Raw genomic sequence first — 27,239 nt, forward strand, 5'->3', positions numbered from 1 at the left:
CAGAGAACTGGCTGAACAACAGAACTCAGAGGGTCATGATCACTGGAGCAGAGTCTGGATGGAGGCCTGTCACTAGTGGTGTTCCCCAGGGGTCAGTGCTGGGTCCAGTCCTGATCAACATATTCATCAGTGACCTGGATGATGGGACAGAGTGTAACCTCAGCAAGTTTGCTGATGATACCAAGTGGGGAGAGGCGGCTGATACACCAGAAGGCTGTGCTGCCATCCAGCGAGACCTGGACAGGCTGGAGAGCTGGGCCAAGGGGAACCTCATGAAATTGAACAAGAGCAAGTGCAAGATCCTGCAGCTGGGGAGGAACAACCCCATGCAGCAGTACAGGCTGGGGCCTGAACTACTGGAAAGTGGCTCTGTTGGGAAGGACCTGGGAGTGCTGGTGGACAGCAAGCTGACCCTGAGCCAGCAATGTGCCCATGTGGCCAAGAAGGCCAACGGTATCGTGGGCTGCATTAAAAGGAGTGTGGCCAGCAGGTTGAGGGAGGATTTCCTCCCCCTCTACTCCTCCCTAGTGAGACCATATTTGGATCATTGGGTCCAGTTCTGGGCCCCACAGTTTAAGGACATGTAACTGCTTGAGCAAGTCCAGCGTAGAGCTACCAAGATGATCAGGGGGCTGGAGCATCTCCCTTTTGAGGAAAGGCTGAGAGACCTGGGTTTGTTCAGCCTGGAGAAGAGAAGACTGAGGGGGGATCTCATCAATGCTTATAAATACCTGAAGGGTCAGTGTCAAGAGGATGGGGCCAGACTCTTTTCAGTGGTGCCCAGCGACAGGACAATGGGCAATGGGCAGAAGTTGGAACACAGGAAGTTCCACCTCAATATGAGAAAAAACTTCTTTCCTGTGAGGGTGCCAGAGCAACGGCACAGGCTGCCCAGGGAGGTTGTGGAGTCTCCTTCCCTGGAGACATTCAAAACCTGCCTGGACGTGTTCCTGTGCCCCCTGCTCTCGGTGTGCCTGCTCAAGCAGGTGGGTTGGAGAAGATGATCTCCAGAGGTCCCTTCCAACCCCTACCATTCTGTGATTCTGTGTACACAGGCAATTAAGCCTGCTCTACAGTCAAGTAATTAATTTTAGGGCTAAAATAAACAAATAGATGTACTTGAGATGCAACTTCTATTGGGTTTAGGTATCTGCCTCTAAGCAGGGGATGGAGAAAATCCACCGAAGCTCCTGATGAAGTGTATTCTCTGTCCAAAATTGTACTACTGCCCTGAGCTTGTTCTGCTATGTCTGGTGTGAGCTAAAGTTCTTTACTTTTATCTGCACACAGTATGTGAGTTTTAATTGAAACTGTCCTTGATTTGAAGGCTGTATTTGAAGGCTAGGACTAGCTGTGTGCACTTTTACTAAGAAAAATGGCAAATAGTGTGCAAAATTTAATCCAGAAGCTGAGAATCTGAGCTCTGTATCCTCCTTAGGTGAGGGACTCAAGTTTGAGTCCTCTATTTCTCAGGAAGATTTTGTTAACCACTCTGCTTCTGCCTAGTCTGGGTCAGGCATAACTCACCCCTCATGGTTAAGCTGGATCACAATACAGCTGAAAAAGCAAGTTTCTTAACCCACCAGACCTGCTGGAGACACCTGTCTCAATATATTAGTTGAGTAATAGAATGGATTTTGTTTGTTTGGGCCTAACAGTGAGAACTACATGATAGGTGGTAGGCAAACAGCATTTCATTAAGTAGATATCAAGATCTCTGGAGTTACCAGGTCCATCTTCACTGTTGCAGACAACTTCATCACAGAAATCTGTGCATGTGTTTCCCAAGTTTTACCTTTTGAACTAAGAGCTAAGGACATTTGACAATATGTAAAAAGTGGTTAACAGTCTTGCATAGTAAATATAGAAAATCATTTCAGTAGAATGTCTTATGAAACTAGAATTTCTTTGTTTTAATAATATACAGTCAATAAAATTGACATCTCATAAAAAGTGAAAATCAGTACGGGCTATATATCACAATAGCATTTATATCTTTGTGAAGCTGATCTGTCCAAACTGCCAGAGCACTCTTCTGCATTTACACTTTGATTACACTTCTTTTTACACATTCTCTTTGTCGTTTTGCTTTTTGAAAAATGAGTATGCCCTCTTATTTTTATGGTGGATTGTATATTCTTTCTTGTTCATTTTATTAGTCTATAATCATGTGCAGCTGTTACTGTAAACCTCTGTTCTTAGGGTTTTTTTAAATTTCATTACTCTTATACTGCATGGTTTTTTTGGTCCTGTAATTATCTTGCTTGGATCCAATTAAAGTCTTAAATGTATCCATATATGTTATTGGTTTTACTACTCACAATCTGTTTATTTCCATCCAAAGATCGGGTTTTCTAAAATCACCTAATCTGTATGATTATGTATTTTTTCTTCTTACTAAAGCAAATATTGCCTTGGTTTATTACATCTACACTTGCATTAAGCTTCTAATTATGCTCAAATCCAAGGTGTTTGTGTTTGCATCTTTTTTTACTTCTCTATGATGCTATAAAAATGGTTAACAGCTATAGTGACATGTTATTCACTCTGCTACTCCTGCTGGAAAATGTCACGGACACAGAGTGGATTGATGTATAACTCTTCCAACCTCTCTGTAATGTTATCAGGCTATAAGACCTTGCAAAATCATCAATTTGTAAAGCTGTTTTACAGGGTTACTCTGTCAGTTTTACTCACATGGAACAACCTAAATATTTAACTGAGGGCAGAATAGTTTGTGGTTTTCTTTTTAAAAGCTTCTTACTTTCTGAACTAGCTTTGTGGGGCAAGGCAACCGTATTCCTCTATGCTGCTTGCTTTCTGACCCAGCAATCTGCAATGATTTCCTGGGTGTAACCGATTTTATATAAACCCTGCCCTGCTAGAGATTTTGTGCTCCTTGCTGCGTACAGTCCTTGCGAACCTCTTAAGAGGCACTGGGAGGCAGTTATGCTGCAGGCTCTTAATTTAGATTCTTGCCTGTTGAAGCTCTCTCTTGTCCTCCTTCTGTGATTTCTCCCAGATGTGAAGTGTTTTTTCACTATCAAGCCCCTCTTACGGAGGGCTACATGTGACCTGGGATATAACAGCCAGAGCTAAAAAATCCAGACAGCTTTTCTCCATGCTACCTCTCTGCTGCTGCTATTGTAAATGAAATAGTTTTATGTGTACATAGAAAGCTGGAAACAAATAGCTCTAACGTCACCACTGAAAACTGTGCCACCACCAAAAGGACCCGATAACTAGTAACTTTCTCCTAATTACTGAACTAAATTAATTCATTGCTGGTTTAATCCAATTTATTCTTCTTGTAAACTTTTACTTATATAGCACTTCTGCCTAGTAGATTTACATAAAACTTCTATTTCCTCCCAGTTACTTTATGATAGGTTAAACAAGCTAAGTGGAAGATGGGGGCTGAGTTGGTCTGGACAAAAGTATGAAGATAATAGTGAAAACAGATTTGCTGAGTTTTTTATTCATAATTGCTACATTTAGAAATGGGAAAAACATAAGACAGGCAATTCTATAGATCTTAATTCCAAAACTTTCTAGTGGATTGTATCTGTTCATATATATGTTGTTTCTATGCTAGGTTACAGAGTTCATGCACATTGTGAAAGACAATATTTTGTTTCCAGAAAAATTTAAGTATGCCATCTTATAAGCAAGCAGCATACTAGTTGGTGTTTCTTAGGCTAAAATATTCAATACTTTAATTCATAACAGAGGAGGCATTTTAGTTAATTATTGACTTCACATTAAGGTCTTCCAAAGACCTCTGGTGATTTTTTTTGTGTATGCATATATATATAGGGATATATGTAATTACACACACACATATAAATGTAAAAATATATATGAAAGCTTAACCCTACCACCTGAGCTTAATGTTAGGAATATTCTCTTCTCTCTAATGCCTCAAAACGAGTAGCAGCATAGGTATTTCCTTTGTCCTCCTCAAGGATAGCATTAAGAAAGACATATAGTATCTATATTTGGCACTGTTTTCTCTCACAGCCCATGAATTCACCTTGTCATTGCTTGCCTATCTTCTGAGTTCTAGACTATCAGTTCCTCTACTTTTTCTCCTTGTGATCTTTATCCTTTCTCACTGGTAATCATGTTTCTCCTTCAGACTACTCCATACATTTTTCCACTTATCTGCTTTCCTATTGTAATATTTCCTGTGCTGACACTGAATAATATCTATGATCCAGGGTTTTCTGTCACCGCTGTTATCAAATGAGGTTATCACCTATCCTTTTTAAAGGCTATATGTTCAAGTGAGTCTTGAAAAATTTGAGATGGAAACTTGTGTTTTATGATTTATAACATTATTATGTGAGAAATTCAGATGTTTCCATTAAATCCAGATGAGTTAAGATTGTTTCTAGATCATTCTATCCTTCTGGTTATTCTCTCAAACATAAGGATATAGCACTATCTCTACATTCTCTCCAAATGTAAGAAGATCTGAATTTGTCCAACAGTTCAGTGTTTTCAGAAACCAGGCTTTGGCTGAGGTATACGTTCATCCTGGATCCATAGATAAGGTCAAAGTCAAAACAGAGGGGTTGTAGGCTTTTTTCAGGGCTCAAGTCAAAATGTTTATGCCCTATAATACAAGGTACTTGAAATATTTGCAGTGTCAAGGAGAGAAGAACTGGCCAATACATTACTAGATGAAAGAGATGGATCTCTGCTGTGATGTTCAAAGTACATTAGCTCTCCTGTATTTGTGGGAGTAGTTATGGAAAGATAAGGGAATGTTAAAAGTCCTACAGCTTCAAGGACATGGTGTCTTTCTACAACTTTTCTAGAATTTGTTACATTTTTGTTGCTCTGAAACTGAAGGAAAATGTAGCTGAGGACTTGTAAAAGCCACTGAAAGAGGAACTACCCTTCCACAAGTTCACACAAAAATTCCTACATTTTTAAAAGTTCTTCCTTTTTTTAAATACAAAAGGTATTTACTCTTATAGGATGTGCAAGTGACAACATACCATTTCTCATTAAAACTAAGGAAGTTCTATTTGTTTCCTCACCTTAGAAAATATGATGAACAAGATGCTTAACAGCTCAGCAAGTAAACAGATTGACCTGTTGTCACAGCTTGTAGTAAATATCTCTTCCTGTGTGTTACTGGACCGTTTCCAGCCTTTTGACTCTGTTGAGAAATTGGAGAAGGCAGCTTATGAACTCATGCAGCAAAATAATTTTTTGGCTAGTAAGTACCTTATTTAAAATGTATATTGACCGAAAACATCAGATTTTGTAGTTGTCTGTGTTTATTGAGGAGGTGGGTTAAGATTGCACACTTTCAAAGTATGTATTAAAACATATACAACACAGGCAAAATAAAGCACATTTACCTTAGAGGTATTCCCCAACATTTGTAATAGATGCTGTGAAGACTAATTATATTGTTTTTTTTAATTGTAGAACTGCCAAATGAATCATTGGAGTATATGATTTCTAACAAAATATTGAAAAGAATAGTCATGAATATTTAAAGTAGAATAAAAAGACCTGAAAAATGTATAGTACTGAGAAAACTTGACTCCTAATTATGACAAGATCGTCTAGTTTACATCCTTTCAAATTTTAGTGTTTTTATTTGCAAAAGGAGGAAAGAAAGGGGGTTTTTGGTAAATTTTATTCTTAAGCCAGCACCTCAAAGAAATTAACTTGTTTGTTCAGAGTAAATAAATTCCTAAGCAACAGATATATTTCTTTTCTACCCTGGGATTACACTCTCTATCCTTTTCCTGCATTATATCCTTATTGCTGATAATCAATTAGTTGTACAAAAGAGCTTAAAAGACAGGAATGTTTTTGTTATTACACACACACTATCTCCTCACACAAAAAGCTTTAAGTTCCATGTAGCCTTTCCAAAAGAGAGCCCTGTTTAAGTCTATATAAACTGTACCTCATTTTTTCCCCCCGTTGTTTTGGTTTTTCTTGTCTCCCTGGACTCCTGTAAGTACACAACAAAAGATATGTCAAAGCAGTTCTAGAGAATGAAACTACTCAGTCTGGAATCCCATGTTTGTTCTGTAAACTGCACAGTACCCCCATTTGCAGAATGTGGAAATGACTGCCCTCCATCTCTATAGAACCAACAGACCATAGCATGAGACATAATTTCTCATGAGTAGTTTGTAGGGAGTGAAATTGTTTGCCTCTTCAAGGGAAGAAACAGACATTTTGCTTCCACGTACATGGGGAAGGGTCATATGCTAATATAAGCCAAAATATTTCCTGGGAGTTTTTTCAGAACTATGACCTTATAATCTCTTCACATCCTTAAAGAGGGACAATAGTATTTTGAGGGATCCAGTGTGTCCAATACATCAATATTACATGCTCAGACATAGGCATACACTCCTTTTGATAGTGAGATGTGAAACTAAGGTGGAATTTTCCTTGCTTTCTTTGTTTGTAGTCTTCAGAGCTTTCACAGCCTCATGAAATATCTTAGGAAATTAAATGTTTGCATAAATGGGAAAATGAAATTGGACAGTTGAAAAAATAAGCTTTACCAGCAAAGTATTCTATATCATATTATCTTTCAGAGACCCAGGTGGTAGGTAGGACATATCTTCCCTTTCCCAAGGGAAAAAGGTCAACATTTCTCATTTATCAAGGAGTCCTAAAAAGTCTGGGTCATCCAGAAAGAAAATACAACCAATTCACTGTATTTTACTTCATCTTCCAGCTACAGATTAAGCTTTTATCTGCCTTTTTTTTTTTAACACAGAACTAGAGAAAATAAATATCCAAATTCTGCTGTGCTAAAACAGTTTTGTAATTAAAAATCAGAGTAAATTTTAGTGGGTTGGTACTGTTTACTTTGTCACCCACTTCCAGGGGTTGTTATGCTTTGATGGACAAATTTTATGGCTGCTGCTTTCACTGTGGAACTGAGATCAGTCCCCAAAAGGGGGTTAAATTTGGATACAAAGAGAATAAACTGCAATTCAAGAAAAAAAAATCACAGAAGGAATTTTCTCAGATAAAAATCATTGTTGGAAACCCATTTATCATGCAAATAATTTTTTACATTTCATATTCATAAATGTAAAAAAATGTAAGTCTTTATGAAACCTACTATTCTTGTGTTTGGGGGTCAAGAACCTTCAAGGCTTGTCCTGTGACAGGTGAACGTATCCTACTATCATATCATAATTGGCCATTAGTTAGCTCTGTAAATAGCATAAATCATATAAGATCGGCGTATGAAGCTCCTTTTCTTCTTGTGTCAGGTATCATCTTCGATACACCAAAAAACAAGACAAAAGATTCTAGCATTCTTCTTCCACGACACATTTCATATACAATTAGAACCAGTGTTCTTTATAGCATGAGAACAGATTTGATTACAAACCCAGTGTGGAAATCCCATCCCCAGAAGCTGCCAGCTGATGGGTTTAAATACAACCACATCTTTATTCCTCTTCAAGACATGATTGAAAAGGCAATTATTTCAGCACAGACTGGGACAGATGCCTCAGAGCCAGCCATTCAGGTGCAAGCCATGCCTTACCCTTGTCATACCAGTGATCTGTAAGTAAATTTTCAGCTTTTTAATTCAATATATTATCCTTATTAGATTAGTGCTAGAGGACTTGGGAAGCTACTAGGTCTTTGTAGTGGGTGAATGTATATCTCAGTGCAGGATTGAACCAGTATGTCCAATACCAGAACATTACAGCAAAGCAAATCTTGTTCAACGGCTGTGACCATAGCACGCTATGCAACTTCTGTCTGGCAAATGACCCCTTACGAGTTGTTTGGAGCTCTGCTGTGGAGTAGTCTGCTGGACAGAGACTGTGTCAACATATTGTGCAACTAATATAGATTATGCTAAGAAACCTGCTTTCCATCCTTAGCTGTCCTGTACACAAACTGTAAATTGGTCCCTGGTATGTGATGAAATACAGTTGATGCAGCAAAAGAAAAAGTGTACAATTTCTATTTGTAAACCATTAAAACATCCTAGCTATTAGAATTTAAAATTAGTCAGTGGTAATAAACTTGTTAAAGTGGAGCAAAAATTGACTGGCTCATGTTATTCCTTACTGTCCAAATATATTACTTTGCCATAGACATAAATCTGAATTGTGTTTGATTTTGAATGGAGCCCTGAAGAGTGATTATGTAAGTTGTATTATTGACAAATACTAATGTAATATTATAATTCCAATATGTATATTTAACTTCTTACATGAAAAATAAGCAATTCTAACCAGAACAAGTCTTACTGCTCATGTCAGATCTTAATTTATGCATAATTTGACAATAGTCCCAGTATTAACCTATTAACATTCTGCTAAAAAATTTTTACCTTTGGAGGCTAACAACTCCGCATATACTTTCTTTCACAGATTCTTGAACAATATAGGTGTTTTTTTCCCACTTATGATGATGTTAACATGGATGGTTTCAGTTGCTGGCATGGTTCGCAAGCTGGTCTATGAAAGAGAAATTCATCTTGAAGAGGTAAGAGGCAGAATAGCCTCTGAAAATAAAACTTTTATTTATTAAAGCATACTGAAATACAAAACTTAAACTCTGAGGTGCTTTTGTGTGCTCATAATCTAGCTGGCTTTGTTTTCACTTGCTTTCTCTGGGCAGTAGGTTCTAGTTCAGTTGCCAACTCACATTCACAACATTTTTTGAGCATCAGTCATCTTAGTATGCAAGTATTGTCTATGAAACAAAAACCAATGAGCAAAAGATCCATAAAAGTTGAAGCTGGAAACTGTTGTTTGGGAAAAGTCCTTTTGATTAGAATGGTTTTTATTATGAATTATTTTTATTTTCTTTCTTTCTGTGTGTGGTCTAAAATGATAAAACTTCCTAAACCAAATTAAAAATTTGCCATGTACTGTGTAGTTAGCAGAAATATAAGGAAGGATGACACAGAAAAATTGAGACAATTATTTGCTTATATCAATGGCTAGTCTTAGCAGGTGCTAAGCATATGGAAGAACATGGGGTTTTATGATACTTTTTCTGTATGGACAAATATATTTTCTTTGAAGAATTACACTGGCCTTTATATTACTGGAGTAATTTTTTTTTTTTAATTTGGGAAATTATCTAATTTCTCTAAACTTTGTGTTGTAAGATAGGCCTTTTTAATGCTTTAAAATATTAAATCAACTTAGTAAATTTAATTTTGAACATCTCATGAAAAGTGCTTCAGAAGTAGTATTAGCTTGTTTCCAAAAGCATTTTTTTTTAAATAAAAGAGGGGTGATGCCCCACACCTGGCTAAATTATTATTTGCATGCTAATACATAAAGGTTTACAAACATATCCATACATTACTTTTAGTTCAGCAACAGGCTGTGAAAAAACATTTGTTTGTACCATGGTGTAGATATCCTCAGTACTTTTTAAAGTATGAAAAGGCAGACCTCCTCACTGGAGGACCCAGCAATCTGACATCTGGTCCTGTAACCGTGTGCAAAAAAGAGTTGTGCCTGAGCACTGGGATTCCTTGTGTTTAGTACATGATAAGCTCAGAGGCAGCCCTGCTCAGAGCTGTGTTTGTTCCAAGACAGTGCAGCAGAAAGGGTAGCACAGGAAAAGGGAAAAGAGATGATTAAAAAAAAAAAAAGAGAGAGAGAGAGAACATTTGTTTCCTAACTTTAACTCTCTTTGCTGTGTTGTCTTGCAGTATATGAAGACAATGGGTGTACATCCAGCAATTCATTTCTTTGCTTGGTTTCTGGAGAATGTGATTGTGCTCACAATAAGCAGCTGTGCTCTGGCCATCATTTTAAAAACAAGTGGTGTCTTTGCTTATAGCAATGGTTTCCTCATCTTCTTTTTTCTCCTGGATTTTGGATTTACAGTTATTATGTTAAGCTATTTTTTAGGAGCATTTTTTAGCAGTGCTGATACCGCAGCTCTGTGTGCCAGCCTTGTGTATATGATCAGTTTTTTACCCTACATAGCTTTGTTGGTCTTGCAGAACCAGTTGAGTTTCACCATCCAGATTATAATGGTAAATATTTCTTTTTCATTTTCTAATTTTTCTCTTCCAACCAGGCTGTGGGTTTCCATAGTTTCGAAACTTTAGACTATAATTAACTTACTTTTTCCCAGGTTTCTGTTTGCTTTTGTGCTTCACTGGAAATAATTCACATTAAGAGCTATCCAATTGAGAAAATGTTTTGAAAGTAAAAACAAATAAAAAATAATTTTTCAGGGAAATTTTGTAAACCTACAGAAAATACAGAGAAGTTGCATTCCTTATGGTCATGAATTCTCTTTGTGCTTTGGCCTCAATATTTGTAATATTGCACTTTCAAGCATATCTGATGACATGCCACTCCTGAAAGCCATTATTCATTTGGAGGAAATCTTGTGAAAGATTTTCTGTTGAGTACAGTTGGGGATTAGATCAGAAATTTGTCTAGTGCTTATCTAGCTATACAGTCTGAGGTATATGTTCCTTTGGCATGGGTTCTTCCATGCCCTTTCCTGTTTTATGTATGCCATAGGCTGTTTTATGTCTTTGTACTGACTTAACATACTATATCCCTGACTGGGGCATCAGATATCACCATCATACAATACAAGCCATATTTCACACATTGTGGTTTCACTCTTCAAAACAACTTGCATAACAAATTAAGCTGGTGGAATAATTCATACACTATTAAAAAAAAAGGGCACTATTTTAGTGTCAATCAGTCAGACAAAATATATTGGTTCTTTGCATACAAGTAAGCACAGAAGTAAAACTGGAGAATTAGGGCATAAATAGGCAGGGTGGATTCTTTTTTCTGTCGTTGCTTTTTGTCCCCCTCTTTTGGGCCACAGAGAGGGAAAAGTATGGTTCAGATAACTTGTACACTTTAAAATCAGTTATTTCAAAATAACTCTTCAGATACCCTGTATTTGCTAGAAATCAGAGGCAGCAGCATGCGAAAAGGAAATGATTTTTGAAGAGAGGGGAGAAGCCATCAAGTGAGATGGTGAAACCGTAGCAAAATAAGAGGCAGGGACTCAGTTGACAGGAATTAACATGAACTTCTCTGTACAAAAATGTAATTCATGCCGTTAATGATTTTGAATTTTTTTCTAAGTAAAAGCCTATGCCTTACTTTCTTCAGTCAGCTGGCAGGATGTGTTCCCTTTGTGTCCAATATTGCAGAAACCTTATTTAATTGAAATATTTATAAATAGGAGATAAAATGAAGTTCTATTTCAGCACACTTTTAAACTGCAGAACTTTATCACTGAGTAATGCTTATTAATTTTGTTAATGTTTTGGATCTCCCCATCAGCCTTCATGAGCTCATGAGTGTTTTTTCACTGATCATCAGTCACACTTCCTTGCTCTACCACATCACTCGCTCATTTTTCGTTTTGTACTTTTGTGATACAGCATGACTATGTTGCTTCTTAGGAGTTAAATGCTATTTTTGTGCACAAAAATGCTGTATCAACGTATAGTACCCAGTGTGCATGTTCCTTCTGCCTCTGTCTCTTCCTGAGTTCTGGCTTTACAAAAATGAGTAGGGCCACTGCTCTTACTACAGAAAGTCTTTTCCTTTGCATGCTTTTAGAGTGTTATACTTTATAAGTTTTCAGTATGCAGTAGATTTATGATGGTCTATAACTTGTTATTAAGTTAAATAATGCTTTCCAATATTAATAACTGGGTCAGTGGAGCTCATTAAGGTGGAGCAAATACTACTGCAATATATGGGGGAGTATTGATAAAACATAAAAGGAAATAATGACCATTAGCTTACGTGAAACAAAGGTCTATTTATTTTGTGCTTGCTTTTAGTATCACAAGTAATTTTATTTCATGGAACTTCTAAACAACGTGTTTTATTTGATATTCACATCCTGTTTCTTCTCTGGTTTTGTAGTGTCTTCTGTCTACAACTGCCTTTGGGCAAGGAGTATTTTTCATTACATTCTTTGAGGGCCAAGAAACAGGTAAGCTCTCTGGTTAGAAGCTTTGTAATTATTGTTTAAAAAGCTACAGTTGGAAACATTTTTCACTTTGTTATGAAAAAAAATCTCTAATCATGAGTTAACAAGATAGATCATAACAGGAGAAAAACCTTTTCAATGCCCCTTGAAAACCAAGTTCAGCTTATGCTGCTTTCTAGCAGAAAATCAAAGTGGGCTTGGCATTGCTTTATTTACAATACAGGTCGGAGGAAAATCTTCACATCCCATTAGATATCAGAATGAGTATATTCAGCCAATTAATCTAGAAGTGGAAACCCAAATTTTATATTTACTGAAATTCAGTAGAGCTACCTAAGGGTGAGCATCTGACTGACTATTTTTCACTCAATGAATGTGTTATTTCTCTCAGTCCAGTGGAGGAAGGTTTAGCAAGGCATTTAAAACCATTACTTGGAAGTCTATGCTGATGTCAGTGCCAGCTCTAGTGCTTGCATGCTGGTGAGCATATCAATAGGGAGTTTTCACAGAATCACAGAACAGTAGGGGTTGGAAGGGACCTCTGGAGATCATCTTCTCCAACCCACCTGCTTGAGCAGGTACACGTAGAGCAGGGGACACAGGAACACGTCCAGGCAGGTTTTGAATGTCTCCAGGGAAGGAGACTCCACAGCCTCCCTGGGCAGCCTGTGCCCCTGCTCTGGCACCCTCACAGGAAAGAAGTTTTTTCTCATATTGAGGTGGAACTTCCTGTGTTCCAACTTCTGCCCATTGCCCATTGTCCTGTCGCTGGGCACCACTGAAAAGAGTCTAGTCCCATCGTCCTGACAACCAGCCTTTAGACATTTATAGGTATTGATGAAATCCCCATCTCAGTCTTCTCCAGGCTGAACAAACCCAGGTCTCTCAGCCTTTCCTCAAAAGGGAGTTGCTCCAGCCCCCGATCATCTTGGTAGCTCTCTGCTGGACTTGCTCAAGCAGTTCCTCATCCTTCTTAAACTGTGGGGCCCAGAACTGGACCCAGTACTCCAGACATAGCCTCAATAGGGCAGAGTAGAGGGGGAGGATATCCTCCCTCAACCTGCTGGCCACACTCCTTTTAATGCAGCCCACGATACCGTTGGCCTTCTTGGCCACATGGGCACATTGCTGGCTCAGGGTCAGCTTGCTGTCCACCAGCACTCCCAGGTCCTTCCCAACAGAGCCGATTTCCAGTAGTTCAGGCCCCAGCCTGTACCGGTGCATGGGGTTGTTCCTCCCCAGCTGCTGGACCTTATACTTGCTCTTGTTCAATTTCATGAGGTTCCCCTTGGCCCAGCTCTCCAGCCTGTCCAGGTCTCGCTGGATGGCAGCACAGCCTTCTGGTGTATCAGCCGCCTCTCCCCACTTGGTATCATCAGCAAACTTGCTGAGGTTACACTCTGTCCCATCATCCAGGTCACTGATGAATATGTTGATCAGGACTGGACCCAGCACTGACCCCTGGGGCACATTGCTAGTTACACTGTGGCCAAGGCAGCCACAAATGGCCTCTTTGCCCACGAGGTGCTATCTGTTAATAAGCAACAAATAGAGGAAGGTACTTTTCCTGGTCAGTTCTCTTAGTACATGTACCAAGAAGTTACCTATGTACTTACAGAAGCCCTTCTTGTTGTCTTTGACATCCCTGGACAGTTTCAATTCCATTTGGGCTTTAGCTTTCACAGCTTAATCCCTGGATGCCCAAAAAATATTTCTGTATTCCTCACTGGGTATTAATCCTTGCTTCCACCCTCTGTATGCTTTCTTTTTGTGTTTGAATTTGCCCAGGAGCTCTTTGTTCATCCATGCAGGCTTGCTGGCATTTTTGCCTGACTTCCTATTCGCTGGGTTGAACTACTCTTGAGTTTGGTAGATGTGTCGGGTTCACACGTGCACAAGTGTATAACACAATGGAGACTTATGAGAACAATATTGTACAGAACAAGAACAGTTTAAGTTATTCACTCTCAACATAATACTAAGGTGAATACCTAACTGTTATACATTGTAAAGTAAGAAAAAATTACCTTTACTTTGTAAAGTATTTTATATGTTTCTCCTGTGTGACCCTATTTTTCCTCAGCCTGAGTAGCGGCGTGCCTCTCCAAGCTTGGAGGCAGCTGGTGAAATCCCCACCAAGCTGCTGTGCAGGTGCAGAAATGCATGAGAACACCCTATTATATTTATGTGTTAGGAATTTAAAATGTTTGGAGACTGACTAGATATTCTAACAGGTTCCTACATGTTTTAACATGGTGGTCCCTACTATCCCCAAACTAAGAGCTGCCCCTATTGACGCTGAAGTTTTAGAAAAGTAAGAAGTGAATGTTCATGCCCTTGATAAGTGTCACAGGATATGCATTTTTATATCTAAATATATAAAGGGATGTAATCCCTTTCTTTCTTTTTACTACCATGGCAAGATCAATATTGGTGACAGTGGATGTTTCAGACCACCACTAGGAACTGAGAAAGTACCATAATGATGCAGAAGTTCATAAGAGTGGAAGAGGCAGTTACGAAAAGTATTACTTAAATTTCCCACCAGACACTTCATCAAAATGACTCATCTTTGCTGAAGAAAGGGCAAAATGTGCTTTGCGGGAAAACTGCTTTTCCTAACAATTGTAGAAAAAGAATTGTAGAAACAATATCATGACCCACTGCACTGCCAACAAAGTAGCATTTTCAGAAAAAGATGCAATGCTTTTTGTAAATCTACAGTTTGGTTATTTTTGTTTTCCATCTAGCAATATGGTAGCTTTCCGTAGTACTAGTGTTTTGCACCTCCTTTCTTCCTTTCACGTCTTCTGCAATATAGTAATTTTATGAAACATTTATTCAGTGAGTCTGTTGTTGCAGTTTACCTCTGAATACAATCAGTGCACACAAATACTTGCTTCTTAGTTGGAATTCATATATTTAATTTTTCAGATTTAGCATTATAGAAATGACTTTAAACTTTGTGCAACCCATTTCTCTACAATATCAGCGGAACTGCATAAAGACTGATTTGTAGTAGAGGTCAGTGCCCTGTTTTGTCAGAGTTGTAGTTCTTTCTCTTTTGCCAAATCAACAGCCAGCTACAACTTTACAAGCAGCCCTTTCTACAAGAGCTTCTCTGCATTTTCCCAGCAGCAGTGTCACCTGCTGTTCTAAACAGAGGTTTGTGGAGGCATAGCAATTAATTTCTATTCATTAGGATTACTGTTACTAACTACATTCTTTTTTTGTGTCAGTGCTTAAATACCCAGAATTGTGTTGTGTTGATGTGTTTGTGATCTTTAATGCTGTACTGATTTAGCTTTGACTTTTTAAAAATCATTATTATTACTATTACTACCAGGAATTCAGTGGAATAATGTGCACCAGTCAATGGCACAAGGAGGATACATGACCTTTGGATGGATATGCTGGATGATGTTCTTTGACTCCATTTTATATTCTATAGGTGGCTGGTATTTCAGCAATATTATTGCTGGTAAGATCATGGAGCTGTTCTTATTTCATGATTTTGAAGAAGTTATTGAATGGAATTGTTAGAATTGGCTTTCCTCATTGTATGTAACTAAACCAAAACCATATCTTTTTCTGAGTTGAGATTTTGGTGTGCAAAACTGCCTGATTGCCTTTAGGGACAGGGTAAGAAAGTCTTCCTGCATATGTAAATATTGAGTAGTGGACTAGAATTTGTAGCCAGGCATGAAATATCCTTTGTTTGTTTACAGGGATGACTAAAATTTGAAGGACTTAGGCATTTGTTGGCACTTCACAGTAGCAGAGCTACTTCCTGTAGCAAAGCAAACACCTGCTTCCTGTAGGAAGCAAAACTTCCTGTGGAAATGGTGAATCTTCTGAGTCAGTACTTGGGCTGAAATCCATGAACAACAACACATTTTCAGGTCACAAAGACTTCAGACTGTCTGGGAACTGTATCTTGCTCCCAATCAGTCCACAGTCTAATGCATAAAACTAATTAATTTTCAAGTATAATTTCAGAAAGTAGTGGGATTTTTGTTTTCTTTAATCAAGTTTTATGAATATTATTGAGTTGGTGAATGCATTTTTAATCATAGCCTACTCCAATGATTCACTAGCTGTTTGAAATTTACCTTTCCTCTGATTTGCATCTGTCACCTTTTCTTCCAGCTGCTCTGTATTTGTTTTAAAAATAAAAAATTATTTTTTTCCTTGAAAGATAGGGGAACATACAACAAACTTTAGTTTAAATTGACACCTACCCTTCAGTGTCAATGAAATGCAACTCCAAACACAGAGAGAGTGTGTTGTGTGATTGGTAAGCGAAGCCTGGAAAGACCAGGCAATGCCAAAGTTTAGGTTGTGTGTAGGAGCATGTTTTTGCCCTTTCTGTCTCAGTGCTATAATAAAAGTTTCTTAGGTTGGCTGATTTGTTTAAATTGTGCAGATAGTAATGGAAGAATGATCTTTAATGATTGGTGCGATGGATATTGTTACAATTAAAAAAAAAAAAAAAAGGCTGTTTGCCTTGCCAGGCCATTTGGTGCATTTTTTTCCTCTAGTTTACAAGATTATGTTAGGCTGTGCATACATGTTGTATAGTCTATGGTTCTGTTACACTTTAAAGCTGATTTGGAGATAGGGTAAAGCACAGCATCACTGAGGACTGATTATTTTATGGCAGGACCTGGTGTGATGGCCAAATGACTTCTTTTCACTTTATTAAGTCTTGTTAAGTGCAGCTAGGAGTTTGAGATAATTAAATGGTCTAACCAGTTCTTTGTAGGTAATGATAGAACATTAGTAGTCTACAAAAAAAAAAGAAATTACTATAAATTTTACAGCAGTTCCTACCATAATTATCATCTAGGAAAATTTGGATTAAAGAACCAATGGTACTTTCCCTTTACTGTTTCCTACTGGAAGAACCTGTGTGGTGCAGAGAGAAGGAAGAGACATTATCTGAATTCTAATATGTTTTTCTTCAATGAAAACTTCCAAGAAAGAGGTTTGTAGTCATAACAGAATTTTAATAATGCTATTTTCTGAATGGTATGCTGATTTGGATCAATCTGCTTTTATCACTGCTTGGTCCTATATTATGTGTTTTGATCTTGTCCCTTTCTCTCCTCCTCCATTATATAGTGCATACTATGAACATTTTATAGTAACTGTTAATTGTGCTGTCACCTGTAATGCTTGAATTGTTCAGTTAAAACTATTGTACAGAAATATTTAAGAAAACTTTAAAAAGTGTAAAATAAGTATCTCTTGGGTTCATCCTGCCCCTGTGTATTGAATCTTTGCTTTGTTAGGATCTTCTGAAGTTCCTTGAACCCTTTCATACTCTTAATGAATCTGAAAAGAGTTGTGCCTTATTAACATTTTTTTCCTGATGTTTGATTTTCTTCTTCCTCCTCTGCTGCTTTTATCTGCTTCTTTTTTTCAGTGGAAAAATTAACTTTGTTCATGTTTTTCCCTGTTTCTTATTTCCCTCCTCTATAATCATTGTTATTTCTGCCTCTGCTTTTCAGCCTTTTGTTTAAAAAACTGCTGTTATTGTAACTAATTTTTATGTGCCTCCGGATACTTTCGCTGTTTTTATATTTCTTTGCTCACTTGCTTAAAATTCTTATTTTTGGTGTGGGGTTTTTTTTGTCAGTTTTTTTCTCCCTCTCAGTTCTTTTTAAGGACTTTCTCAAATTTCATTTACGTTTTGTGAATGAAGTAGTAAGTCACACTCATCTATATTCCCTCTTGGGCCTTAGAACAACATGATGGGTTGTTGTGTTTTTTTGGAAGTTACAGTAGCTTGGGAATGATCCAGTTGTCTGCAGCAAAGGTGAAGAAGCTGAACAACTCAGCAGTTTTATACATTGATATCTCCTATAGTAGGGCAAACTTCAAAACCTCCTGAAGTTCATTTAAATATTTGTGGAAAAACTATCAGTATTAATTCTGTCGGGTTTTCTGCAATTTGGAACAATTCCATTTTGTTGAGATGATTCTCTTTGGTCCATACTTAAAATGAAGATTTTCCATGTCTCACTGTGGATTCACCACATCCTTTTTGTGGAAAGTGAAGAAGAAAACTCTTCTCTGACTGAGAAGTTACTAGCGTGGTCTCTGGCTCAAGCCATCCAAGCAATTGCCTACAACTTTGTGGATCTGTTCATATTGCTTGTCCTCTGCTTAAACTGATGCACATCAACTGCTTGGTAGCAAATTGCCTGGGTGTGAACTCTGATGCTGCCATGCATGCAAAGAAACTTGCTCTCTTTCATAAGAATTGGGTGTACTTGTACTGATAATGGGATAAATGCATTCATGGATAATTTACTTGGAACAGCAAAGTGACTTGCTCCTGGGCAATTTCTGAGTTTGTCCCATATGGCCCAGGTAAGGGCTGGTTTAGAGTGAGTGGAAAGCACTTTGGAAATCAGAGGTGTGTCAGAGAAGGGCTGGAGTGTAGGTCCTATGAGCTGGAACTATGACTTGAGGAGGGCTGGCAGAGACCTGGGTGCTGAGGGAACTTGGACTTGTAACTTCTTTTAGGAGGAGTTCTAGGGTAATCAATTTACTGCTTGCAAGTAATTTGGAGCTTTTCCTCTGAATCTTAGATGAGATACATTGTCTGAGGCTCACTCTGTACTTTAAGGATTTTTTTGTTAAGTTTCAGGATGTACTTGCAAATTTAGGAAGCAGTGGAAAGGGCATGAATCATGTTTGTTAGTGGTTTTAGTCTCCAGACTAAAAGATAAAGAAACTAACTGGAAGAGAGCTCCTGCATAGAAGTACCTCAGAAATGTCACAATTGCTGGTAGTGCCTTGCTGGAAGGTAAACTCAAGCTTCTGGAAAAAGTTCTTTCTAAACTAAAAATTGATTGTGAAAGGAGCAAAACACTTCTTCATTCACAGCCTCAAAAAACCAATCCTATAAATCATTATATAATTTTTATTTATGTAGCTTTATATGAAATATAATTATTTTTCTTGGAATATTATTTCTTTAGATTTTATATAATTATATATAAAATATTACATAATATAAATATTAAACACACTGCTAAACAAGGAAGGGGCCCTGGAGATGCAGGATGCAGAGAAGCCGAGTTACTGAACGCCTTCTTTGCCTCAGTCTTTACTGCTAAGGCTGGCCCTCACGCATCTCAGCCCACAGAAGAGAGAGAAAAAATCTGAAGTAAGGAAAATTTACCATTGGTTGAGAAGGACTGGGTAGGAGATCACTTAGGCAAACTGGATCCTCGCAAATCCATGGGCCCCGATGGGATGCAGCCGCGAGTGCTGAAGGGGCTGGCAGATGTTCTTGCCAAGGCAATCTCCATCATCTATAAAGGGTCGTGGAGGACAGGAGAGGTGTCTGAGGACTGGAGGAAAGCAAACGTCACTCCGTTCTTCAAAAAGGGCAAGAAGGAGGAGCTGGGAAACTATAGACCAGTCAACATCATCTCTGTCCCTGGAAAGGTGATGGAGCAGTTCAGCCTGGAGGTCATCTCCAGGCATGTAGAGGACACAAAGGTTATCAGAAAGAGTCAACATGGATTCACCAAGGGAAGATCATGCTTGACCAACCTGATAGCCTTCTACGATGGCATGACTGGCTGGGTCAAAAAAGGGAGAGCAGTGGATGTTGACTTCAGTAAGGCATTCAACACTGTCTCCCATAGCATCCCCCCAGGCAGGCAAAGGAATTGTGGGTTGGATGAGTGGACAGTGAAGTGGACAGAGAACTGGCTGAACAACAGAACTCAGAGGGTCATGATCACTGGAGCAGAGTCTGGATGGAGGCCTGTCACTAGTGGTGTTCCCCAGGGGTCAGTGCTGGGTCCAGTCCTGATCAACATATTCATCAGTGACCTGGATGATGGGACAGAGTGTAACCTCAGCAAGTTTGCTGATGATACCAAGTGGGGAGAGGCGGCTGATACACCAGAAGGCTGTGCTGCCATCCAGCGAGACCTGGACAGGCTGGAGAGCTGGGCCAAGGGGAACCTCATGAAATTGAACAAGAGCAAGTATAAGGTCCTGCAGCTGGGGAGGAACAACCCCATGCACCGGTACAGGCTGGGGCCTGAACTACTGGAAAGTGGCTCTGTTGGGAAGGACCTGGGAGTGCTGGTGGACAGCAAGCTGACCCTGAGCCAGCAATGTGCCCATGTGGCCAAGAAGGCCAACGGTATCGTGGGCTGCATTAAAAGGAGTGTGGCCAGCAGGTTGAGGGAGGATTTCCTCCCCCTCTACTCTGCCCTATTGAGGCCATGTCTGGAGTACTGGGTCCAGTTCTGGGCCCCACAGTTTAAGAAGGATGAGGAACTGCTTGAGCAAGTCCAGCAGAGAGCTACCAAGATGATCGGGGGCTGGAGCAACTCCCTTTTGAGGAAAGGCTGAGAGACCTGGGTTTGTTCAGCCTGGAGAAGACTGAGATGGGGATTTCATCAATACCTATAAATGTCTAAAGGCTGGTTGTCAGGACGATGGGACTAGACTCTTTTCAGTGGTGCCCAGCGACAGGACAATGGGCAATGGGCAGAAGTTGGAACACAGGAAGTTCCACCTCAATATGAGAAAAAACTTCTTTCCTGTGAGGGTGCCAGAGCAATGGCACAGGCTGCCCAGGGAGGCTGTGGAGTCTCCTTCCCTGGAGACATTCAAAACCTGCCTGGACGTGTTCCTGTGCCCCCTGCTCTCGGTGTGCCTGCTCAAGCAGGTGGGTTGGAGAAGATGATCTCCAGAGGTCCCTTCCAACCCCTACCATTCTGTGATTAACTATAAATTTTATATATTAATATATAATTTATAAGTTTTGATATATAAATTATGTATTTAAAAGGATAATTATCCCTTCTTATAGTTCTCATCAGTAACAGTTTCTGTTTCTTTGGACTAGCATTTCAACTTTTCTTGGCTTTATTTAAAAAGGAAAAAAATTCCTGCTGCCAGATTTCTAAGTTGTTATGAGTCAATAAAATACTACATGTTAATATTATATATATGGGGCTGGTGATTGACTGTGCTTACATTCAGAAAAAGTGCCAACCTTTTGCCCTGACATAGAAAGGATGTCAACTTGATCTGTGTCATATGGTCACCTTAGTTTGCTGAGCTGGTTACCTCAGAGTTAGAAAAATGCTGCGTGTCTACTTGTTTTGAGGACCTTGATTTACATTTAGACTACACTGCTCTCTGAATCGTTTCTCAGAGAGATCTGCTTTACTTTATTGACCGAGGGAATTAGGAGGATTACCCCACTCTGCCTGTTTATGTTATGTGCCTGAAATTGGATGGCATATATGCAGTAGTTCACACAGTTAGAATTTTCTCATACTTATGGGCATAAAAAAATTATTAAAGCAATGTTATTATGAGCATTTTTTAATACTAAAAATATAATAACTATTTTTTTTACTTTATGGAGACGTGCACACAACTTGGCAAAATTGTTTTATGTTGTTTTTTAAAACTGCAAATAGTCAAATTCTTAGCAAATATTAACTGGCATAGTACCTCTGACTTCAGTAGAGCTTATAGAATTATAGAATCATAGAATGGTTTAGGTTGGAAAGGACCGTTAAAGGTCATCTCGTCCAACCACCCTGCAGTGAGCAAGGACATCTTCAACTAGATCAGGTTGCTCAGAGCCCCGTCCAACCTGACCTTGAATGTCTTGAGGGATGGGGCCTCCACAACCTCTCTGGGCAACCTGTTCCAGTGCTTCACCACCCTCATTGTAAAAAATATCTTCCTTATATCCAGTCTAAATCTACCCTCCTCTAGTTTAAAACCATTACCCCATGTCCTGTCACAACAGGCCTTGCTAAAGAGGTTGCCCCCATCCTTCCTATAGTCCCCCTTTAAGTACTGGAAGGCTGCAATAAGGCCTCCCCGCAGCCTTCTCTTCTCCAGGCTGAACAACCCCAACTCTCTCAGCCTGTTCTTGTAGCAGAGGTGCTCCAGCCCTCAGATCATTTTTATGGCCCTCCTCTGGAACTGCTCCAGCAGTTCCATGTCCTTTCTGTGCTGGGGGCTCCAGAGCTGGACGCAGCACTGCAGGTGGGGTCTCACCAGAGCAGAGCAGAGGGGCAGAATCACCTCCCTTGACCTGCTGGCCACGCTTCCTTTGATGCAGCCCAGGGTACGGTTGTCCTTCTGGGCTGCGAGCGCACATTGTTGGCTCATGTCCAGCTTTTCTTGGACCAGTACCCCCAAGTCCTTCTCCTCAGGGCTGCTCTCAATCTCTTCATACCTCAGCCTACGGGCTTTGGTAAATGGCAAAAGGGATTAAGTTAATTTGTTATTCCCTACACACACACGCACACACACATACTTAGATTCAGCAACCCACTTGATCTGCTGCTCTTCCACATACAGGCCCAGCACCTCCAAGTTGGAAAGGTCCTTGCATTGAAGGAGCCACTGTTGGTGTCATGCTTCTGGCTCTCACCAAAGAGCACGTGAGTGGCCAGAAGGCTGCTGTTAAAGATCTCAGCCTCACTTTCCATACAGGTCAGATAACAGCGCTCTTGGGACCTAATGGAGCTGGCAAGACAACAGTTATGTAAGTCTGCCATTTAATGCTATTACACTCCCCTCTGATCTCTGCTATGCTTTCTCACTTCAAAATGTTTGTGAACTATTTCCTATGTATTTTTTTTCCAAATAAATTAATAAATTCCCCAAAGCACGTGGGAAGTGAAGGCTATTATCTATGACAAAAGCAATGTAATGAATAGAGAACCGGGTCCTCACTGTCACTGAAACCATGATGTAATAGTTCAGGAGCAGCTTAAGTAGGAGCTCGGCATGTCTAGTGGTGCACTTGAACACATCTCAAGAAAGTGATCTTTTCTGGCATCCCAGGTGTACTCCTATCACATGGAGAGTATGGAGTTTTATGAGGTTTTGTGTTTTGCTCCTAGAGGTTGCAAGGGACTTCTTTCTTGGCAGTTGACCAAAATAACAAAATAAAAATGACATTGTAAGATATCTCAGTTAAGAAGTCTATGTGTTTCTACCTTTATATTAATTTTGATCAGCTTTAATAAAACCAGTGATGCAGGATGGGATCCAGTTAAGAATTATTCCTCAGCTAGAATACAGACATAGAAAAGGAGAAAATGGTCTGTTGTATTTGGTTGGAAAAAAAATGGATTTTGCTCTGGAAGTAAGGAAATGAAGGACTGTTGAGATCTTGGTTTTAAAAAGAAAAAAAAAACTGCCCCAAAGATTAGTGGCGTTTCTATAACTATGCTCAACTGAATTGGTGTTGCTCTAAGGGCTCTAGGACATGCCTCAGGAAATCCAAGTGTGAGCTATGTAATACAGTCATTACATATGATCTTGCTGATTTTTTTTTTCTTGTATCAGATCACTGTTGACTGGTCTGTATCCACCAAGCTCTGGTACCATTATTATTAATGGAAAGGACATATGTACTGATCTGGATGCCATCAGGACAGAGCTTGGTGTTTGCCCACAGTATGATGTCCTGTTCAACATACTAACTGTGCGAGAACATCTGCTGCTTTATGGATCAGTGAAGGCACCCAGCTGGACAAAGGAACAGCTGAATCAGCAAGTCAGTGGGTAAGTTTTACTTTCATTTGTTGAAATCTGTCAAGTAAATCGGTAGTGTCTATCGCAAACCACTCAAACCAGAAAGTGCTAAAGCAAAATTGCAAGTAAAAGCAAATGGAAACTGCAGGGTTTCCCTGAGTTTTTATCACACTTACTGTTCTGAAATCGTGCCTTGAAAATAGATTTCCTAGTTTCTAACCTCTACTTGAATTTATTTGTAGTGAAATTGTCAATGTTTAAAAACCTGGTATACAGAACCACCAAATGATTTGACCGAACTGGAGATGGTTATTTTGGCAGCAGCTGTAGTGGTTCCTGCCTCATGCTGTCTGCCTTACCTCCCCCTTTCCTGGATAGGCAGGTAGAAAGTAAATTGCTGTGTGTTTGCCCTGAGTTTTCAGATAAGTCAACACTGACTTTGCGTATTTATTATCCTGTATTTCCTCACCTGCAGTAGAGGGAAGATTGGAAAACCAGAAAAGACAGGTGTTTGTTACAATCTTTTTAAATAGGCTTTTTTTTTTCCTTTGTCAAATTCAGACTTTAAATATGTTTAATAAGTGAAGGGTTTTAAAAACAATCCAATAGGAAAAACAAGGCTGAGCACTGACATGACCTCAGAGTATTTGCCGCTTGCCAGGTTGAGAATGTCTGCTAGTGTTTTTAGGCTGCTACTTCTTTGATATAGCACTAGATCTTCATTTTTGCATCATGTATATTAAACTACTAGTAAACCATACAAGGTGAGATCTTGTTACTTATAGCAAACGGCATTTTCTGAACTTTAGGAATAAAATGTATGCTCTTCTACTAGTGTGGCAGTGTAAACAGTTTCTGTTTACCTTCTGATCTATGCCAGACTTTGTGGAGGGGCTTGGTGCTTCCACGCCTCAATGGAAATAAATGCCAACTTGATGGGACTCCTTAAGTGTACATTTAGGCATGTGCAGACATATTTGTTACAAAGTGTCTTTCCTTTTTAGCAGCTATGATAAAAGCCTGTTACTTTAAATGTTTGATCTGAAAATCTCTGGTGTGGGGCACTATGTTCTCTCTAGAAACAACAGAAACAACTCTCTAGAATGACAGGGACAAACCAAACACTGTGTTTGGTTAAAATTTATCCAAAACAATATCCTGTATTTTATGGTATTTCAACTGCTGAATTGCAATTTTAGCAGTGGTCTGTCATACTAATGGCATGTAAGAATACTCAGGACTCTGCAGGCCTTGCTACTAAGAATTTTTTTTTTTTAAAAGGAAATTAATGCTTTAAAATACTTCAGAGAAATTAGAAAAGCAACAAAGCAATGAAACAAAATTTACTTTTTATTAAGTAAAAAAAACCGGCTTCTAAAGAGATTAAGAAAAATTTTCTTAAAAATGAAAAATTCTGTCAGGGTAAATGGCATGGTTTGCAGACTGCATATTCTTTCAAATGATTTAGGAGGTTAACTTCTTACTGTTGAGCCTTTTATGTCTTGCTTGCCAGGCTGATAGCAACTGAAAGCTTTTAGGACATTGACTGGATGTTCAAGGTGATGAAAAAGAAATTTATGGTCTTTCAGTGCTGCCTTTATTAAGCATGTTTCCACACACTGCTCAGATACAAGATCATCAGAGGGCAAGGACTGAATATGCAATGACTGTAAGGTATCTCCCAGTCCTTACCACAGGAATTAGATTAAGTTGGATCAGGTAGTGTTACCCTACCTAGGGATCACTAATCTGTTTACTTCACAGAAACATGTCTTTAAAAAAAAAAGCACAGCACTGTTACCTTATTTACTTGAAATGACTACACATTTCCTAAAAACTCAGTCCTTATTTAAGGTTCTTTATGTAGTGGCAAAAACTGAAGCACTGTTTAATTTATGAAACTAAGCATCTTTACTGTGGTTTGAGACTATAATCTAGAGTTTGGTGAAATCATTGGACAAACTGATATTTATTTTATTGGAATTACTTTCAAAATTGTCTGTTCTTATCCTGCACAATACTTATCCAGAATTTGTATTCCAGGTGGTGATGAGTGTTTATACTTTGTAGTTAGAAATAATGTTTTTCTATTCTCTTTTGTCACCAAATCTTATGAGTCAGAGGTAGTGGTTTTTTCACTTTCCCATTACATTGATTTTTCTGTAATTCTGCTCTGAGCGGACGTGATGTGACTGGAAAAACTTTTTCAAAATTAATCCTGTTTCTGTACTCCTATTCCAGAGCTCTGGAAGATGTGGATTTATCCCAACATCAGCACAAACCTGTTGGAGCCCTTTCTGGGGGAATGAAAAGGAGGCTGTCAATTGCCATCTCCTTTATTGGAAACTCAAAGACAGTTGTTCTAGATGAGCCCACCAGTGGACTAGATCCATGTTCTCGTCGTAGCATCTGGGATGTTCTTCTGAAGTACAAAGCTGGTGAAAAGCTTATACACATAATTTGCTGCTTATTTTCCTTTCTGGAATTCTGTTTCAATAAATTTAAACAGGAGAGTTAGAATATTAGTATGGCTATGCCGTAACTACATACATTAATTTCAGAGGTAACATTTAATTGAATTTGAGAATCTTTAAAACAGCAAAGTAAGATTACAAGAATTACTTGCTATCTCACAGAAAGATGCCGAGTCAAACAGAAGACTGAGCTTAGTTCTGAGTCCTGTCCTGAAGTTTCTTTTCCCTTACCTTTTTCTTTTTCATTAGCTTCTCAAAATTATTTTCTGGTTTTCATTTCTCATTTTGCACATATCCATATATAGATGCCTATATACTTCTAATGAAAATAGACTCATCATTCATTCTGCTACATCAATTTTTTAAGTGCCATAAGGTTAAAAACTGATTGTGGGAAGCAAACTCTTCAGCTAGTGAGCACTCAATTAGCTGTAATAACTCACAGTGAATGATCTATTGAAAGAGACACCACTGTTATATGGTTTTAAGGAATCTCTTAAGCTCTTAAAACAGTTTGAAGTTGTAATGACTTAATGCTGCTTACTATGTATAATGCAAGGCAAAGCAAGTTTAGACCTGAATTTAACTTAGACTGTATATTTGACTGCAGGTTTTGTTTGTGTCTTGCAGTTATGTTTTGAAGGGACCTGAAACAGGTTCCCTTAAGGTTAAAGAGCCTGTCATGAAAGCAAGATGTGTTTCTCTAGAAACCAGGTTTTGTAGACATGTACCAATCTTTCTGATGCAGGTTGCACGCTGATCTTTACCACTCACCATCTTGATGAGGCAGAGGTGCTCAGCGATTGCATTGCCATCCTGCAGCATGGGCAGCTGAGGTGCTATGGTTCTCCCTCTTATCTGAGAGAAACATACGGCCAGGGACATAGTCTAACGCTTATAAAAAAGGTATACTAAAAATGTACCGTACAGAACTTAACAGTGCGTGCCAAGTAATAGCTGTGTATATTCTAAGGGAGCCCTATGTCCCTGCCAAAAAGTCATATGTGATATAGACTATTAAAGAGCCATCCAAACATGTTTTTATCAGCTTTCTTGGTTGTTTTGGGTGGGTGGTATTATTATTATTTCTATTATTATTTGGAAGAACGCAATGGCATCTTTGAAAATTATGAATGTCAATATTTAGCTGAAAAGAGCTTTGTTTCCCTGTTCTTTATTCCTGGGAAGTTGTCTCTACATCCCAGGTTTGATGCAGTTTTGTCAGTGGAAATTTTCCTG

General features: G+C 38.9%; 1 protein-coding gene across 1 annotated transcript in view; it reads left to right on the plus strand.

Moving 5' to 3' along the window:
• Positions 1–27,239, plus strand: part of ABCA13 (ATP binding cassette subfamily A member 13) — a 215,383-nt gene that overhangs the window by 77,285 nt on the left and 110,859 nt on the right. The window contains exons 23-33 of the mRNA XM_075084330.1: positions 5,054–5,230; positions 7,272–7,572; positions 8,394–8,508; positions 9,695–10,024; positions 11,907–11,976; positions 15,320–15,454; positions 16,823–16,960; positions 22,342–22,528; positions 23,338–23,556; positions 25,768–25,964; positions 26,749–26,906. Coding sequence (XP_074940431.1) covers positions 5,054–5,230; positions 7,272–7,572; positions 8,394–8,508; positions 9,695–10,024; positions 11,907–11,976; positions 15,320–15,454; positions 16,823–16,960; positions 22,342–22,528; positions 23,338–23,556; positions 25,768–25,964; positions 26,749–26,906 — 2,027 coding nt within the window. The remainder of the gene's footprint in view (positions 1–5,053; positions 5,231–7,271; positions 7,573–8,393; positions 8,509–9,694; positions 10,025–11,906; positions 11,977–15,319; positions 15,455–16,822; positions 16,961–22,341; positions 22,529–23,337; positions 23,557–25,767; positions 25,965–26,748; positions 26,907–27,239) is intronic.

The sequence above is a fragment of the Phalacrocorax aristotelis genome, chromosome 2, assembly GCF_949628215.1.
Source record: "Phalacrocorax aristotelis chromosome 2, bGulAri2.1, whole genome shotgun sequence".
NCBI classification, from domain to species: domain Eukaryota; kingdom Metazoa; phylum Chordata; class Aves; order Suliformes; family Phalacrocoracidae; genus Phalacrocorax; species Phalacrocorax aristotelis.